The sequence below is a fragment of the Dermacentor andersoni genome, chromosome 2 (genome assembly GCF_023375885.2).
Source record: "Dermacentor andersoni chromosome 2, qqDerAnde1_hic_scaffold, whole genome shotgun sequence".
Lineage (NCBI taxonomy): Eukaryota > Metazoa > Arthropoda > Arachnida > Ixodida > Ixodidae > Dermacentor > Dermacentor andersoni.
Window position 1 is genome coordinate 12344867 of NC_092815.1, and position 18700 is coordinate 12363566.

The 18700-nt window shown below is 54.1% G+C and overlaps 1 protein-coding gene across 1 annotated transcript in view; it reads right to left on the reverse strand.

Moving 5' to 3' along the window:
* Positions 1-18700, reverse strand: part of LOC126542979 (diacylglycerol kinase delta) — a 430642-nt gene that overhangs the window by 120042 nt on the left and 291900 nt on the right. The window contains exons 4-5 of the mRNA XM_050190110.3: positions 3268-3348; positions 1918-2022 (exon numbers count right to left, since the gene is read on the reverse strand). Coding sequence (XP_050046067.1) covers positions 1918-2022; positions 3268-3348 — 186 coding nt within the window. The remainder of the gene's footprint in view (positions 1-1917; positions 2023-3267; positions 3349-18700) is intronic.

The window sequence follows — 18700 nt, forward strand, 5'->3', positions numbered from 1 at the left end:
CAGTTCCGCTGCGTCAATCGTGATACCAGCGAAAGTTACAACGATCAAATTTAAGACAACACCGACGGCAGCAGAGCTTGCAGCGATATCGCTTTTCATTACGTACATCGGTGATGAACCGCCACACAAGCGATCTTCTGCGATCCAAAGGCGGCACTGCAGTCTCGTATACTGTCACTTTTACGACGCGGACCGCACGAACAGCTAGTATTTCAGATTACAGAGGCGATGCACCATATAAATGATGCAGGTCATGGCATGAAACAACTTTCCAATGGCTTCCAAGTCACTGCGGGATTATCGGCAATAAACGGGCCGATCAAGCCACCCGTTCAGCCCGTACTGAGTACCACCACGTACCAATACCACAATCGACGCAGCACGGAAGCTCCGCCTGCAGCTTGCTCGCCACTGCACCATGTCGCAAGGGAATGAGCCACATTCCAGGAATTCCCGACTATTGATCTCACATTCGAGTCCCATCAAAGCTTCGCCGTGGAGCTTCTGTGTCAACTGCGGTTGGGCGCTGCTTTTCTATATATTCCGCATAGCGATGGCCGCAACCTGTGAACACTGCGGCCATGATTGGCCATATTCTGTGCGACTGCCCTCAGTACAGTTCACAAAAGGAATCCCTTCGCCACGAACTGAACCAGCTGGACGACCGACCACTATCGGAAGGAATTCTATACCATCGACAGGACCTAACGTCACAGAAGAAGGCCACGCAAGCGCGATCTACCGGCCTTTGTGAACGTCTCTAACTGGAACGCCCTTCGTGTGTGCGTCTCTATGTGTGCATTATTTTTTTTTTAACCTTTTCCTCTCTGTCCTGTTTCTAACCCCTATCTCCCAACCCCGGTGTAAGGTAGCAAACCGGAGACCAATATCTTGTTAACCTCCCTGCCTTTCCTTCTCATCTCTCTTTCTCTCTTGACCTGCAAACACATCACAACATTGTTTGCATGGGAATGTTGCAAAGCGTCATGGCCTACCGAAAGCACAGCAAAGAATACGCATGAAGCACCGCCATCTCAATAGAGACTCTGCGAACAAACACAGGGCAAATAAGCGCTGGTGTTGCCAACTCACCATCATATTTTAATTCGTAGTGACAAGCCGGCGGCACCAATGCAATGAAGAAAATGTGTGTGCTTTATGCCCGGGGCTGTCAGAGCGCAATTTGCATACTGAACCTCTGCACCAAAGTCTACAATTAACCCATCTTTCTCGTCTTCACACCTCATTAACTTCAGCATCGCTGTATGCTTATCTCTGAAATCTACCCGTGAACAAAAGAGAGCCAGAACGGTTTACAGACCTAGTTTCGTTTTCTCTGCCGAGATAAATAAATAAATAAATAAATGAATAAATAAATAAATAACAGGGGGAGAGGGTGGGGCTTCGTTCTAATGTACTTCGTATCTCTAATAGAAGTATCCAGGAGCATAGGAAAACGTACAAAAATAACTTTCAGTAGGAAACTATATCCAGGAGCGTGTCGACCAGGGGCACGTAACGGCGCCATATACGACTAGCTTTGCTTGGCCGGTTTCCAAGTCGGCAAAAATGCGTGCGCTGCTATTCCACTCGTGCGTTCTGCGCTCTCACCTGGTGGTTTCGAACCATGCAGAGCCATATGCCATCGGCCCACACGTTCTCGCACGCGCTGTGACATTGTACCATTATTCGCGACATCACACCTGGCTGGTTGATGTACTACGCAAAACACACATGTGCATTGCCCGAACACAGGCTCACTCGTTTTCGCGAAGTGTCCGCACGTTCAACGGAAGTCTCGACTAGGAAGCGGTTATGGTTGGAATGGGCTTCCCGCACTACACAGCGCCAGAGACGAGCAGACGCGCACGCAGTTCGCGTGCTGAACCGGAGCACACTTCAAAGAAGGGATCTTACCTCGTAGAAATCCTTGTTGCAGACGCTCTTCAGGGCCGAAATCCAATCCTCCATTTCTTTCCTCGTCTCGGCGCACAAGATGATCCTCCGGAAGGGCGTGATAATCTGTCGGCACGATGCCCACACACATTCATAGAGTATAGGCGCAATACGCGCGCGCCTTTTGTCAATTAAAGCAAAACTATATCTGTGGTGAAGGGTTGCAGCATTTCTGCGGCGCTCTACACACCGTGCGTGTGACCGCGACGCAGCTGGTACTCGGAGACTCCTATACCTGCAGCCACTCGTCCCGACCGCCCTTTTTGGTTTTCGCAGGACGTCGGAACTGAACGCTATAGCTTGACCACAAACCGAACGCTTACTTGCAATGTGTCTGCACTCCGGGGCGGTTTTTGTCTCGCAATCGTCATGGATCTATCACTCGCGGTAATTTATTCAGGAACGCTGTGGACGCACAAAGCGGTCTAGACCCCGGGAACACAGAGCATTAAATAAATTTAATGTCAACAAGAATATACGAGAGGAAAAGTGGACCTCAAGGTGGAGCAAAATACTGCCGCCACACGGAGACTTTCGAGCCCGTGGAAGCTTTTGCCAATTACTTCTGACGCCCCTGCCTAATTATAGTTTGCGTTATCCTGCTTTGCAATAATGTTTGGAGTAATAATAACGAAACGGCTACCACAAGCGCCAGCTACTGATATGCCAATGAATAAACTTCATATAGTTTCAACTATATTTTGCCAAATCTACGCAAATCACTATCGCACAGATCAGCCTTTTTTTCCCCCTTCATCCATGGCATCAACTTTGACTCGAACGTCAAGCTACTGAGCAAGAGGCATTGTCGGAATTAGCCTGCATGCAGCCAGGTACGCCCAGATATATTTTGCCATCTAAATATACAGAGACACATGAGCGCACCGAACATTCAAACCATGGGAGCAATATTGTCCGATTTCATTCAACTGTACAGACCCCCTGCTTTATCGACACATTTTTTCACCAGGCGAAACTTGCGCGCATCGATCAAAGTCCCGTTGAAGATATACTGCCTCCCTCAAAAGCTTTCGGAACACGGGATCCGAGTAAAATCTAAATCTAGACACCGACAGGTCCTTCAACCGAAAGGCAAAGTTGGTACTTCTCCATACAATTCATACTTTTACATACATTTCACACTCTGTGGTGAAGTCGCGAGAAAATTTAACTTATTCTCCTTTTCCGTGCTCCGAAATATTCTGAGGGCGGCTGTACATTCGCAAGGTATACGTAACGCACAACCGCAAGGGCACGTGGGATATATATGGCACGTGGGATATATATGGCGCGGACGCGCTGAGAACTCACCTGAAAACTGTGGTTTGCATTCTTTGTACTGCATTCGGCCACGCTGAGCTCGGTGAGATCAATCTCCTCGAAAATCACAGACTGCGCCGGGATGGGAAAGGGTCGTTGGGAAACGAAAAGCAAACGAAACAGGGTGTCATCAGAAAGAGCTTAAACTGCGCATACCCGTCATTATAATGCAATCTGGGAAGGAACGGAATGATGCAGATATGGCATCGCAGCCTGCGCGCGAGGATTTCTCTTACAGCGAAGCAACTTATTAGCGGCAAGCAAAGAAGGCACACTTCGAGACTGAGCGTTTTCTAAATCGATCGATCGTTAACGCTCGATAGAAAAGTAATGGATCTTGTCGCCACTGCAAAGCTACCCGCCGCCTGCACAAGCCGCCATAATTGTATACCCTGCCTCACGAAAACCGCGCCGCATTGTTAAAGTTACAGAGCGCACTTCGCAGCCGATACAAGGAGCCGGGCTGGCAGAGTAGCGCACAACAATTAAAATACCGCTCAACGGACCGTTAAAGGGACAACCTTATTTTGCCACAAAGCAAAATAAAGTAAGCTTGGATTGATAATTAAGTATTCCGTCACGCTAGAAAAAAAAAAAAGAAAGACTAGAGAAATCGATGGCCAAACTGTCATTTCTTGAATACCGCACCGAGGTTCAGCGCTAGTAAACGTCACATGACGCCACGGCTTTCAAAGTACGTTCTTAAATTATTGTATTCGGGCCATTTTGTCTTCCTAGGTTAAGCCTTTGTTAATTTTTTTTTAATGCAGCGTGGTCCCTCTTTACCGATAATTCATTGATCACAAGTTATGGAGGTTGTCATAGTCCTGTTGCGTTCTCCAGGGTAGCGTACCTCACCGCTGCCGACCAGTTGTTACGACGCCTGTTTTTCGAAGCTCGACCGACGTTACTATTGGGTTACGTGGCGTCGGTGGGTTACCGGCGTCCGGTATAGACCATGGCGACCAGGCAAGGACGAGACGATTTCTAGTGCCAAACTTACACAGTTTATTCAATGGTGGGTGAAACATGAGAAGAAGAGGATGAAGTGAAAAATCACATTGCGGGGCCCTTTAAATAGGCCCACTAAAGTCGTAGGCGGGATCTTGCTCACGTCGACACCACGTGACAGGCACTTCATGTGTCCCCATCGGTGCTTTGCGGCAGCTCCATCTCTCCTAAGCGAGGTTGCACGTCCTCGTTGTTAATTGTGGCCATGTTGTCCCTGAGATTAAGAAGTCTGCAGGGACAACATGGCCACAATTAGTACATGACCGGGGTAGTTGGAGAAGTATGGGAGAGGCCTTTGCCCTGCAGTGGGCGTAACCAGGCTGCAGCTGCTGATGATGATGATGTTACTTTGCGGCTGCTCCCGCACTCTCACGTGAGCCTGGAGGGGCCCGCCTTGATTCGCAGGTATCAACCCGGAGGTCCGGGATCGTAGGCGCTTATACTTTCTTCTAGGCGACGTTGGTTCGCGGAAAGGGCGTCTGGTTGTGGATGGGTAGCTGACTGTGGATAGGCGACTGATCCATTCTTCTAGGCGACGTTGGTTCGCGGAAGTTCTCCTGCAGAGCTTGACAGTTCGTGGAAAGGGTTCTAAAGTCGCACACACACACAAAGGGGCCTGTAAGCACTGCGGGGCGCCAGCCAGACCGGCAACCACCTTCGTTTCGATGAGGCATGTTGGTCGAGCATCCTTTTTGCCCGGGGTGCTACACGCTGTTAGATACGGGACCTTTTCCTGAGCCTACTTCGAGTTCAGCAGACCACATCGAATCGCGTCACACCTAAGTAAGGAACGCAGAAGCAGATCTACCCCGTTCCCGAGGCGCGGCACGTGCAAACGAGTTGGCGTTCCCCACCTCGTGCGCCGCAGGTGGTGGTGGTACAAACTTTATGTAGTGAAGGCCAAAAAGAAAAGGAAAATGCGCCGCAGGTGGAGCTATTCACTGCTTGACTCTTCCCGAAAGTGTAGCGGGAGCCTGGCACTGTTCCAGGTAACGTGGGTCCAGAGGCAAGACGGCTGTAATGCACCGTGAAGCCCTGGCAGCAATCCCCGCGTCCGCCTTTGTGACGGTAGTTGCGGACCGGGAAGGCAATACAGCAGAGAGAAGTAAGCACTCGGACAATTGGGGCCCAAGGAGCGACCCGGGTGTGACACAATCGCACGGGCGCCTACCATTGGCCGAAAATGGCGTCACCTGAGCGGGCTCGCCGATTGGCCGAACGTGACGTGACTTCGAGACACCGAAGGGCTTAAAAGCCAGAGACCGGGAGCAGCAGGAGAGCATACCTTCATTCATCTCTTTCAAGCTTCTTGCCACGGGCCGCAGCGTCCGAGTTGCTGCCGGCCCGTAATGACTTTATGACTGTTAATTTCTTTCTACTCTCACTGTAAATAATGTAAATAAACCTCCAGTTTTCATCCCGACGTCCTCCTCAACCTCGGCCAACTCCCGCACCCAGCGGCAAGGTCCAATATCTGGGGGACAGCAATTGGGATTGTCCTCCAGATCCAACAACGCCAACCGTAACAGTCCCCATGACACCGCGAAGAGCCATGCAGAGCTGAACAACTTCACGGCGACGTCGCAGAGTCCATCTTTCGTCCCTGCGAGTTTTCACGATTACCAAGCCTCCTCTAACGTGTGGGGATTTGGGGAATTCGACGCGCCATTGCGCGGGCGCATTTCACCCATGTCTGCAATCCTTTTTGCCACGTCGTCCTTGCTCCGAACCAGTTTTGGCGGTGGCGCTCCACTTGCGCTGGTTCGCGGTGAGGGCGGAGCTAGTGACGTCACGGAGCGGCCCCTGGTGGCTACTGCCGTGACGGTAGCGACTCTCTTGCTCCTTGGGACAGCGCCCGGTACGTACATGCTTCCTCTCGTCCGCCGACACCTTTGTGACTAGGACTGAGCTCACGCACGGTGCCTTTGCCCGTGCGGGGAGCGCGTACCTCGTGTTGTTCCTATCCCGACGCTAAGCCGAAGAACGGGTGCCTAGTGCTCGCGCGAGGTCGTACCACGCCGAGCCGCACTCATCGGAGGCCCAAGCCGAAGGAGATTGCCCGAGCTCTCGCGAGTTGACCCATCGGTTATCGCGAGAGCAAGTAGCATAGCCGCCGGGACTTTTCCTAGCGGCGCGTCCCAGCTTGAGCCTGTGCTCTCGCAGCGACGTGCTACAGGCGCCCCTAACTGTATTTTCGCCCTTGGTGCGGGACCCCTTTGGTTCCCCGCCGTCCCGGGACTGGGCGTTCGTGCAGTGTTGGGTGCCGTTGGAGACAATAAACGGTTTCCGTCAATTTAGGGCAATACTGTGTTCTTGCGTGCGTCGCTCGGTAGCCCCTCGTGGCCTGAGCTCGCGCGCAGCGGCGCTAGAGGCTGACGGCTGACGCGGCCCTGTGGCTCGCTAAGCTCGAACCCGCGGTGGTCGGTACTCCTGTGAGACCCGAAGACCCCACACTGGCGCCCAACGCGGATTCAAAGGCTCATTAAGCTTTTGTCTGTGCTTAGCCGAGTCAGTACGCCTTTGCATATTGTACTCACCGCGTTATGTCTGCTAGGCCTAGTGACCTTTGTCATTTGTTAGGTGACTTTTGCCCTTTGTTACCGCGAGCAGACGCCGCGTTGCTCGATAACGGGGCCAGTGCTCCCCTTGAGCAGCGAACTTATGCACCCTCACCTGTCGCAGCCCCCTGTGGGGACGACAACACGAGGCGCTACGTACCAGCTCCCATTGGAGCAGTAGCGTTGTTTGGGAACGGGGCCAGAGCCCTCCCCGAACAGTGCACACCAGCACATTCGTCTGCCACGATTCCCTTCGGAATGCAGGGCAGTGCGATGTCGCAGCGCTCTCGATCGGCTCCCTGTGGAGTTTACGGAGCGCAGCACGGAAACGGGGCCTTAGCCCTCTCCGACGTTTGCCCGCTGGCTGCTCCTCAAATGAGCAGCCAAAACCAGTGGTCTGCCACGGCCCCCTGTGGGGACTACAATGCTGCAGCCACGAATTTCGCTCACTCGTCTCCCTTTGGAGCGCATTCGGTTGTGCCCAGTGGCGCAACCTTCGAGCGCGCGCCTGTTTTGTCGACGCTGGCTGCAAGCGGCCTAAGCAATTCACGTATAGCTGCCTCAAGTGGCGGCTGTGAACGACAGCAGGCGCACCCCGCTAGGAGCCCGTTTTGCTCTGGGGCTGGCGGCGCCGCGGCCGGTATCCCTGTGGAAACCGCGCCGCTAATCGAGCTGGACGACTGTTCACCCTTGCTCGACCGCGCCGCTAACGCGCCAACGGTTCCCTTTGGAGCAGGCGCACAGACGCTGTTGCAAAACGCCGCCGAAATGATTCAGTCACTCTCGGGGGCAGTTAAGGCGCTTTCGGCTGTACCGAAATGCGCGCACCCCGCTGTACGGTTGGCAGTCCCGACTTACAGCGGATACGGTGACCTGCTCAGTGCCAGGGATTATTGTGACTCCCTGGTACGCTACCAGATGGCAAATCGTTTGGAGGATCAGGAGGTGCTGGAACGCGTCGTTCCCGTAGCACTTACTGACACGGCGGCTAGGTGGTACCGGCTTTCCGGATACCGTGCAACAACCCTCGAGGAGTTCCGCGTGGCATTCCTGCGCGAATTCCTACCCGCTGACTACCAGAGTAGGATGCGGCGAGAGCTTGAGCTACGTACACAAGCTCCTGACGAGTCGCTTCAGGAGTACGTACGCGCGATGCAAGACCTGTTCTTAGTCGCCGAGCCCAAAGCTTCGAACGAGGAACGCGTCGAACGGGTGATCAGGCAGGCACATCCGACCTTTTCGGCGTACCTGCGCGGCGGCCGCTTCCGAGATTTAGAAGAATTGGCCGCCGAGGCAAAGCGCATTCAAGGCGACATTCTCGCCGCGCGAGCCTATCGCCCACCGCCGCCCGCCAGCGAGGCCCTTGAGCCACGCTGCGCGTGGGGAGGGCCTGTGCCCCTCCCCCAACGGCAACAACCCGGCCAAGCTGCCTTTGCGGCTATAAGCGGGTGTGCATGGGAGCTGAGCGCGCGCGCTCTAGATCCCTACACGTACGGGAGGCGGGCAGCCTGTGCTGCGCCACTACCCGAAATGCATGCGCTGGGACGCTCTTCGACCCAACGCATCGCAGATGCGGACGCTCGTGACAACAGGCCCTTTGGTCATGCAGCGAGTCGACCCCGGCAGGGAGCTGAGGCCGCTCCGCCTCGGGAAAGGTACCGCGGCGGAGTGCGCTGTTTTCGCTGCCAACAACGAGGGCATATAGCAAGGGACTGCACCGCGCCCAGGCCTCCTGCGAGGTCGGGAAACGGGAGCGCGGGTCGCTCGTGAAGGCACGAGTGACCGAAACCTTGCTTGTCCCCTCGGCGTACCGAGCAGGTTGTGTTGCTGGGGCGCACGCGCCCTTTATTCCGGTGACCATTGTCGGCCGCGAATTTCCTGCGCTGCTGGACACGGGCGCAAGCGCTTCGTTGTTCGGCGAACAGGTGTTATCCCACTTGCAGAAGCACTCAGTGCGCTTGCGGGACTGCCGAACGACATTCAATCTTGCGAAAGGCGTGGCCCATTCGGCGGGCGCCGCAAGGCTGACTGTCAGGTGGGGAGAGCGAATGAGACGCACGCGTTTCGTTCATCTCCCCGGGCTCAGTGTTCCGGTGATTCTCGGAAGGGACTTTCTCCTTAAAACCGGAATCGTTGTGGACATTGCGAATGGCGGCTATCGCGACGGACCGTTTACGTTGCTAAAGCCGTTCATCAGCCCGCCGGCGTCCGATCTTGCCTGTGCAGATGGGGCGTCGGAAACGTGCCGCGCGCCAAGTTCGGGGGCAAGCCCTCGAGCTGTGCGCTCGCCTGCTAAGACTCCCCTTTGGGAAGGAGAGGCACGGCACGAACCGCGTCGCGCGCAGAATTCGGGGGCAGGCCCCTGCGCTATGCGCTTGTCGACTCAAAGTCCCCATAGGGATCGAGCGACACGGCACGAAGAGGCACCACATCCTCTGGCCGCCTGTGCGGTTCATTTGGATGATACACAGAAGGCTCGCTTGTCGGCACTGTTATGCCAGCACGAAGAGCTCTTCACCGATCAACCTGGCTGTACCGATTTGGCGAGCCACACGATCGAAACTGGAGACGCGCTTCCTTTGAAGTGTAACCCCCGGCCCGTCAGCCTAGCCAAGAGGCAGGTGATCGACGGCTTGCTGGACGAGATGCTATCGGCCGACATTATCCGCCGCTCGTACAGCGCCTGGGCGTCTCCAATTGTGTTGGTGCCTAAGAAAGATGGCAGTCATCGCCTGTGCGTAGACTACCGCCGTCTGAACGGAGTGACTCGTAAGGATGCCTATCCGCTCCCCACGATTAACTCCATCGTAGGAACCCTGGGCAGTGCGAGGTACTTTACTACGCTGGATGCCTCCAAAGGTTACCTACAGGTCCGGATGGATCAACGTGACCGGTGCAAGACCGCGTTCACGTCCCACAGAGGGTTATTTGAGTTTACTCGTATGCCCTTTGGTCTATGCAACGGTCCTGCGACCTTTCAGAGACTCATGGACCGCGTCCTCGGGGAAGCAAAGTGGTCATACTGCATGTGCTACCTCGACGACATCGTGATTTATTCACGAACCTTCGAAGAACACTTGGCCCATGTTGCCGATGTGCTCGAGAGGGTGAGGGCCGCCGGGATGACTTTGAATCCTGCGAAAGCCCAACTAGCGCAAACCCGAGTTCAGTTACTGGGGTTTACGCTGGGCGGAGGCTCCATTGAGCCGGACCGGGAGAAACTTCGGGCAATCCTCGATTTCCCCGCGCCCAAGGACGTACGTGGCCTTCGCCGCTTTTTGGGAATGGCCAACTTTTACCGGTCATTCATTCCGTCCTGTGCCCGAGTGCAGGCACCCTTGAGCAAGCTCTTGGGTAAGTCGGCCGCGTGGCAGTGGGGACCTGAGCAGCAGCAGGCCTTTCGCCAACTGTCTAGCGCCATTGCGGAGACAGCGCAGCTCAGACTCCCCGACCTGACCAGACCGTTCGTTGTCCAGACCGACGCGAGCGATCTGGGTTTAGGAGCAGTCCTCCTACAGGAATACGATGGTGTGTTGCAGCCGTTGGCCTTTGCCAGCCGCTCCTTGATTCCGGCAGAGAGGAATTATTCCGTGACCGAGAAGGAGTGCCTCGCTATCGTGTTTGCACTACGTAAGTTCGATGTTTACCTTGATGGTACGAAATTCGTAGTGCAGACGGACCACAGTGCGCTCAGTTGGCTGATGCGGCTCCGTGAGCCTGCGGGCCGGCTGGCGCGCTGGGCTCTCCTGATACAGCATTATGACTTTTCAGTGCAGTATCGAAAGGGGAGCACCAACGTGGTAGCTGACGCGCTATCCCGTGCCCCATTGTGCACCAAGAGCATTCCTCCAGGTGTTACAGCCACTGCCGGTACCTTTGCGCCAGCAAGCGTCGGAGGCGAAACGAGCGCAGAGAGAGGCGAGTCCGCAAGCGGGCAAACCTGTCATTCCGCTCTCCAGGCAAGCAGCGCGCCGCAAAACGAGCGAGCGGGGGAGCTTCTCGAAAGCGAACCCGCGACGCCGTTGGCTGCAGTCCTGAGTGGGGGCGAGACCGGACTCCCCTTTGGGAGAATTGGAATCGCATTCAGCAGGCAAGAGCTACTGAAGGCGCAGCAAATTGATCCGTTTTGTCGCGGAGTGAGCGACGGTCTCAGGGAGACGGAGCGCCGAGACGCTGCTGGTAGTGCGGCGGGCGCAGGGGGACCGGAACCAGCGTGTGTCGCTGGGTCCCCCGCGGATTCATATTTGCTGGATCACGATGGGCTCCTGCTGAAATACATAGCCACCGATGACGAGGCTGTGGACCCGTTTAAGGTGGTTATCCCCAAGAGTCTGAGAAGCGCACTGTTGCGATCATCTCATGACGAACCCTTGGCCGGTCATTTGAGTGGCTCCAAAGTTTTTGCGAAGCTAAGCCAAACTGTGACCTGGCCTGGCATAAAGCGTGACATTTTTCGCTATTGCCGTTCCTGCCATGTCTGTCAAACGGTGAAATCAAGGGGTGGCAAGCCGCCCGGGTTGATGAAACCAATTGACAGTGAGCGTCCGTGGCAAGTGGCCACCTGCGATCTTATGGAGCCTTTCCCCAGGAGTAAGCAGGGGTTCACACACCTGATGGTAGTCGTCGATCATTTTTCGAAGTGGGTGGAGTTGTTTCCGCTTCGAAAAGTGACCGCGCGAGCGGTGCTGGAGAGGCTACAGGAAGTTTTTTGTCGGTTCGGCTTTCCGAAAAGACTAATTACGGACAACGCGTCCTATTTCACTGCTCGGGTGTTTGGTGCTACGTGCCGTTCCCTGGGAATTAATCACTGCACCACGTCGCCCTACCATCCCCAGTCCAATTTGACGGAGAGGGTCAATAGAACCCTCAAACCAATGTTGGCGGCCTTTGCCGTAAGTCAAAAGGATTGGGCAGACCACTTGAGTGAGCTCGCGTTCGCAATCCGAACCGCCGAGAATCGCTCGACTGGTTTCTCTCCCGCTTTCCTCAATTTTGGAAGGGAGCTGGCAAAATCCGGTGACCAGTGTCATTCAATGTCAGCTCGGGGATGAGGAAGCGCCGGCAGACTGTTCTGCGTACGCTTCAGCACTTCGGGACAGGCTTTGTCGGGCTCTCTGTAGAGCAAGGCAGAGTTTGACTTCGGCCAGGGCCCAGCAGAAGGCTCAGTACGACCGGAAGCATCGCCATCTCTCATTTAAGGTAGGTGATTTAGTCCTGAAGCGCAACCACGCTCTTAGCGACGCGAGCAAGGGGTTCTCAGCCTCGCTCGCTCCTAAGTGGCTTGGTCCGTACCGAGTAGAGAAAGTTTGGTCTCCGCTCGCGTACTTGCTGAAGGATTCCCCTTCGGGAAAACTCAGCCGTGCCCATATCGCCGACCTGAAAGCCTTTGCGTCGCGGTCCGACGAGCTCGCGCCGGTGCCCAGTGGCACCACGCGCAAGCAACAGGGCACACCCGGCGCGAAGGACCGCATTCGGACCACGCACCGGTACAACCTGAGGAAACGGTCACCTGTGTGATATCGCGCCTCACGGCGGACTCTTTCCGCCACCGAAGGCCCTCAGTAATATTGCTTAGCCTCAGTGGGTTAGCTTCTTTGCGGCCAGTGCACGAAAAGAAGCTGGCCCCAGCCCAGCTTTCTGCTAATGTTGTTAGCAGTGTGTTGTAGCAGTGTGCATATTTCTTTTTATTTTTATTTGGTGAGCATGCTGAGTGTAATTATTGTGTTAATGTTGTAAGTGTACAGTGGTATAGTTTTTTTTGTTATTTGTACATAGACTTTGACCATTCTTGTTTTCTTCTGTGTTTTTTTTTTTTTCTCTCTTCTCGTTTTCGTTTTTTTTTTACCTTTTCCTTTTGCCAAGAAGGGGGTCATGTCGTGTCGTGTGTAATTGGCGTGTCGTGCAGCGCGGGGGGTGACAATGGTCACGTTGCCTCGTTGGTGCGGGGGAGAGGGAAGCTTCGACCCTGGATCGGCGCGGCGCGTTGTGAACAACGGGCGGCATGGCGGACGTTGAGGAGTGATGCGCGGTACCACGAGGAGAGTGTGCGCGTGCGTGTGTGCGTGCGTGCGTGCGTGCGTGCGTGCGTGCGTGCGTGCGTGGAGGCCGTTGCTCGTTGCCGCACCAACTCCATCGGATCGCCGCGGATACCGATGGTGGACGGGACCCTATGACATCACGCCAGGAGCTCGGCTCTCTGCAGTCGCCGACGCCGTGCGAACGCCCTGCAACCGCCGCTGTGGCTGCTCATCCATCTTGCATACGGCGGCGTGGCCAGCTGACCTGGCAGTGTCCTGCCCCGTCCACCTGGAGTTCGGGACCACCACCACCACGAAAGCCGCACTCATCGGGCTCGCCGGCAACTTCGACGGAACAACGGTGAGCCCGTTCCTGGGTTAACGTGGCCTGCAATCAGGCCTACGCTCGCAGCTCCCGCGACTTCGGCCACCGCCCTAGCCACAGAACTATACGCGCCGCGTTCTCTTCGCACCCCTGGACATTGCCCCGCGCTAGCAGCAGACTCTTTTGTTAATATTTCTTCCCCCCTTCGCGGCGTCATTTTCTTGTATTTTAGAGTGTATGATCTTTTATTTATTATTTTTCCATTATCATTGTATGTATGTTTTTTTTGTACGCATAGTGCTTGCTGGGCTGAGGTAGCAATTAGCTAGTGCATGAAAGGCTCAGTTGTCTTCGGTGCATTAGCCCCTACCAGCTTCTTCGCCAGACTGGTAGGGGGGCAATTAAGGAGAGGAGGATGTGGGGATTTGGGGAATTCGACGCGCCATTGCGCGGGCGCATTTCACCCATGTCTGCAATCCTTTTTGCCACGTCGTCCTTGCTCCGAACCAGTTTTGGCGGTGGCGCTCCACTTGCGCTGGTTCGCGGTGAGGGCGGAGCTAGTGACGTCACGGAGCGGCCCCTGGTGGCTACTGCCGTGACGGTAGCGACTCTCTTGCTCCTTGGGACAGCGCCCGGTACGTACATGCTTCCTCTCGTCCGCCGACACCTTTGTGACTAGGACTGAGCTCACGCACGGTGCCTTTGCCCGTGCGGGGAGCGCGTACCTCGTGTTGTTCCTATCCCGACGCTAAGCCGAAGAACGGGTGCCTAGTGCTCGCGCGAGGTCGTACCACGCCGAGCCGCACTCATCGGAGGCCCAAGCCGAAGGAGATTGCCCGAGCTCTCGCGAGTTGACCCATCGGTTATCGCGAGAGCAAGTAGCATAGCCGCCGGGACTTTTCCTAGCGGCGCGTCCCAGCTTGAGCCTGTGCTCTCGCAGCGACGTGCTACAGGCGCCCCTAACTGTATTTTCGCCCTTGGTGCGGGACCCCTTTGGTTCCCCGCCGTCCCGGGACTGGGCGTTCGTGCAGTGTTGGGTGCCGTTGGAGACAATAAACGGTTTCCGTCAATTTAGGGCAATACTGTGTTCTTGCGTGCGTCGCTCGGTAGCCCCTCGTGGCCTGAGCTCGCGCGCAGCGGCGCTAGAGGCTGACGGCTGACGCGGCCCTGTGGCTCGCTAAGCTCGAACCCGCGGTGGTCGGTACTCCTGTGAGACCCGAAGACCCCACAAACGGTAAGAGAGAGGCAGGCTTGATATAGAAGAACTGTAGTTTACTAACAAGCTTACATTCAGCTTGACGTAGTCGCTGTTGTTTAAGAACTGCACACAGATGTATACAATGTAAGTTACATTATGTATACAGACACGGCTGTCCCATGATACACACAAACATACTGTCTATAAAAGGAAAGTAAAGTAAGCAAGCCAAAAAAAAAAAATGGGAGGGCGACTTAGCTTCGCCTTTAAGAGTGGAATGCGATAGCATTCAAAGATCCCCGATTGCTTCCTCATGCTTCCCAGCAACTGCAGCTTATGTAAATGTAATGTTTTCCTGGTAACGCTGGCGGCGAACGCTATGCACGAAGGCGAGCTTTCTAGTTCTTTTTTTCCTGATGGTTGTGGGGTTTAGGGCGCTCACGGTGGTTGTGTGGAGCCATTGCGTTGCGTTTCCGGGGGCTCCGTATCCTTCTCTTCCCTGCCTGGACGGGGTGGCAGCGGGCCGTAATACACTGTCACTCGGCTGTCATCCCGCCCCCGGGAAGGTCAACAGGCTTTCCCCACTCGCCGACACTTTGGCGGGATTCGGGCCCTGCTTGCGTGCGCTCCGGGTACGCGCGCGCAAGGCGGGGCCCGGAGAGACCTCATCGGGGCGTCTGAAGGTGCGTACGGCCTCGGCGGGCGCGCGCGCTCTTCCGTCGTCTCGATGTCCTGAGGCAGCGCCTTCCGATAGTGCCCCCGTCTGTTCGTCTGTCGTTTCTTTCTATTTCCCTTTTCTCTGCTGTGGGCGCGCGATGGCAGGCGCTGACCGAAGGATAGGCAGCCTCTCACTGCTGGAAAGCAATACTGCTCGCACTTTCGGCCCATCGGTGTTCGTGGTGCCTCCTTACACAGCTGCGCGTCACGTGACCGTGTGACGTCACACCAGACCGAGAGACGGGGCCCCAGCTCGCGGCATCGATGGTGGAGGCGAAGCCTTGCGCGCCGCTGCTGCGGCGCTACCGAGAGAGGGCGCTCGCTGGTGTGACGTCACGCTAGGAGGATAAATGGGGCTACAGCTCGGCCCCTCGCAGTGGTCGGCGCGCTGCCTTGCGCTATGTCGGATGATGTATACGCGGCGTGCACGCCGATGGCCGCGCCACTGGTGGCGGCCTTGCGCAGAACGCATGGGAGAGGAGCGAGCCGCGCGCCGTAGCACGCCGTAGTTTGTTGCGTCGCTGATAGTGCTTCTCCGTCTTATTTGTGTTTTCAGAGCAAAATAAGCAACACCCTTCGCATGTGTGGGATGGCCAAAGCTTCCGAAGAATGTCGAAGAAGAATTGTTGCAGGGTGGGGGGGCTCAAATACCGGCGAAAACGTGCCGGTGATACGGTTCTAATTATTCCCCGCAAAGCCTCATCAGCAGGAGCAACGGTGGCAATGGATCGTAGCTTCGGCGCGAAATTTCTTGTTCTCATCCTTTCCTTTGTCGCTTCGGTGTTTTTTCTTTTTTTTATTATTTTTTTTACTCAATTGTAGTTAGACGGGTAAGCGACGAAGTTCGTGTGCAGTGCAACATGCGGTTGAAAGGCATTTCGCTAAAGTTCGGAATGCCGTTTGCCGCTTATATTGTTTTCCGCTTCTTTACCGCGTTGGGCTAGCTAGGCAGCACGACTGCATGAGCGCATTGTTTTGCATGTTAAAGCTACAGAAGTTTGCAAGAACTGAAATTGTCAGTTTTATGTGGCCCGGTAAATCCTCGCACCAGCTGTCGCGCACTTCATGTTTTTACATTTATTTTATGCGTGGCTTCGCCCATGTTTAACTGTTGCTAGTTGCTTCATGCATAACTCTTGATTCTTTTGAGCTGCGAGGTTTTCACCCTGCCTCGTTTGTAAAGGGTATAAATCACGCTGTGTCTTATCGGAATGACACCAAGCAAGTGCTTCTTTAACAGCTTTATTCATTTCGCCCGAGGGCACCTTAGATATTGTGGTTTTTTGGGAACTGTGTTTAGAAAATAGGTAGCTCAGGGCGAGAATTGCTAATAGTTACTGCATATGGTATTTTTGTTCTATTTTTCGCCGATCCATTTTTCGCTGAGTAGTTCGCGTCACGTCATCATACCTTGATGCTGTCTGAGCAGACTTAACACGCCGAGTGATTTGTTTGTTTCACAACGTAGTCGCTTCTTGCAAGTGAATTTTGCACTCAGCTGAATTATTTCTTATTATGCTTACGCCGCATAGGACTAAACCCGGCCTTGCCGCCAGCGCTGTATCTAATTTGACTGGCGCTGCTCTGCCTTTAAATATATCATGTGGCCCTTCTCTCTAGTAACATTTAAAAAAAGTACTGCAATGTTAGTCACACTATAGCTTTGTACGTTTCCAAGCAGTTCCCTTAGGAAATTTAAAATTGCAAAAACTGCAGCGCGAACGGCAGTTCATCGGCGGTACAGCGCTAACACGCGCTTTTATTAACCCGTGCGTTTGATGGCTTCGTTGACTATAGTGTACGCGTTTCTATCAATAAATTCGCAATTATTCTACTTCAGGCGACTTTCACTACACTTATTCGGCGGCGTCACATGTATTCATCGGCAGAAAAATCACAACGGTATATGCAGACATCGCACCATGCGGATTTGTTATCTAAGTCTGCACTAACGACGGGTGCTTATTATTGAGGTACAGAAGCAGCATTACGGCAAGGGTCGAATTAAAGAAAAAAAAAAACGGCCGAGACATCGCATTAGTCAACAAAATTTATCGGCTAGTTTACATGAGCTCCACTTCATGTAAATGGTCTTCATGGCGTTTGTCTGCGGGACGCACCTGGCGCGTATGTGGACCATGTTGCCCCAAACACCGGTAACATCTTGTTCATACCCGCTCCCACAGAGGTCTGCGTCTTCCCTACAGCTGTCACCGCAGAAGAAGCAGTCTGGCGCCCGAACCAAGGACAAATCGCAGCCGCGAACTTCAGTCACCCTTGCTGCAAAGCGTTGTCGTCTGCTACTGCTCCCACGCGTATTGTTGGAAGCGCCCGCTAGGTGGCTATCAGTGGCGCCTCTATCAAGGTCCCTCTATAATTTCCAAGGTAGCGACATCTGCCGCGCGCGCCACCTAGGAAGTTCCTGTAGCAGACGGCGCCCACGCTAAACCGCGGCGCCGCGGCATTCGTGAGGTGAAAAAATATCTGCATACGCGCGGAAATAAAACCTACTGGTGCCTGACTGTGGTGAAAAACGAAAGAAGGACCCGAACTGCTAAATTTAGTCCTTTAATTTCAAATGAGTGCTCCAAGAAAATAGCTCAAGAGAGCGTAATGAGGGCTTGATCGCCTCGATTCCGCGTGTTTACATTTCGTTCGTTTGCGCTCAATCAACGCGCGAGCATTGGTGATTGCTTGCGTTTAATCCCGTATGCTCTGTGGAATCTTTTGCATGTAAGTGTGCTGCGTACACATAGCGGTTGCATTGAACGAAGAAGTCGTGTAAAAATGAAGGCTGACAGTCGCTTGGAGCGGAAAGCTTTCGACATAACGTCGCTCAAACGTGCGATTCTCAAAGTGCGCGACCCTCACGGCAACTAAACAACATCCTGTGTGTTTGTGGAAACGAGTGCGCCAACAGTCTTCTTGTCGCTGAGTGTGTCTGTCGCTACGAGCCAGCTACGAGCCAGTGCAACTGTTGTGACATGATGAAGAGGCGGTATGGATCGTGTCAGCGTGTCTCCTCGATCATGTTCGGGCTGCCAGCGCGATCTGATCTCGCGGCACACCAACATCGAGCGTAGTGTGTGCGCGTGTGTGAATATGGTTGACTGTTCTCGTGAACCGTGTGACGTCGCCGCGTAAACTAGAATCATGACGCGCATTTTTGTGTTTATCCCTTTTCGCCTCCGTGCACCGCTAAAGCCCCGTAAGAATTAGAGGGCCCTTATACGAAACGCACGCGGATTGACCCAGCTATTACTGCACTGTGTTTTGCTGGCAATCCGTGTATCGCTTGTGGCGTTTTTCTTATGTTCATTTGCAGTTGTGTGTTTTTCATCAGTAGAATGGCATTGCCGATTACTGAAACATCTTCGAGTGTAAGGGAAACTTGGAAAGAACGAGCTCGCAGCTGTATGTAATGTACTTTGATATACTGTATTACGCTTTATTATTTGACGGCCAGTAACTGTGGCTATGCAGTATTCGTTTTTAAAAACAGAGTAATGCAGGCACTTAGCAATATATTTATTCACATATGCAATGCACAAAATACGATTAGTATATTGGAAATTACATTTTGGACATGTTGTAAAGC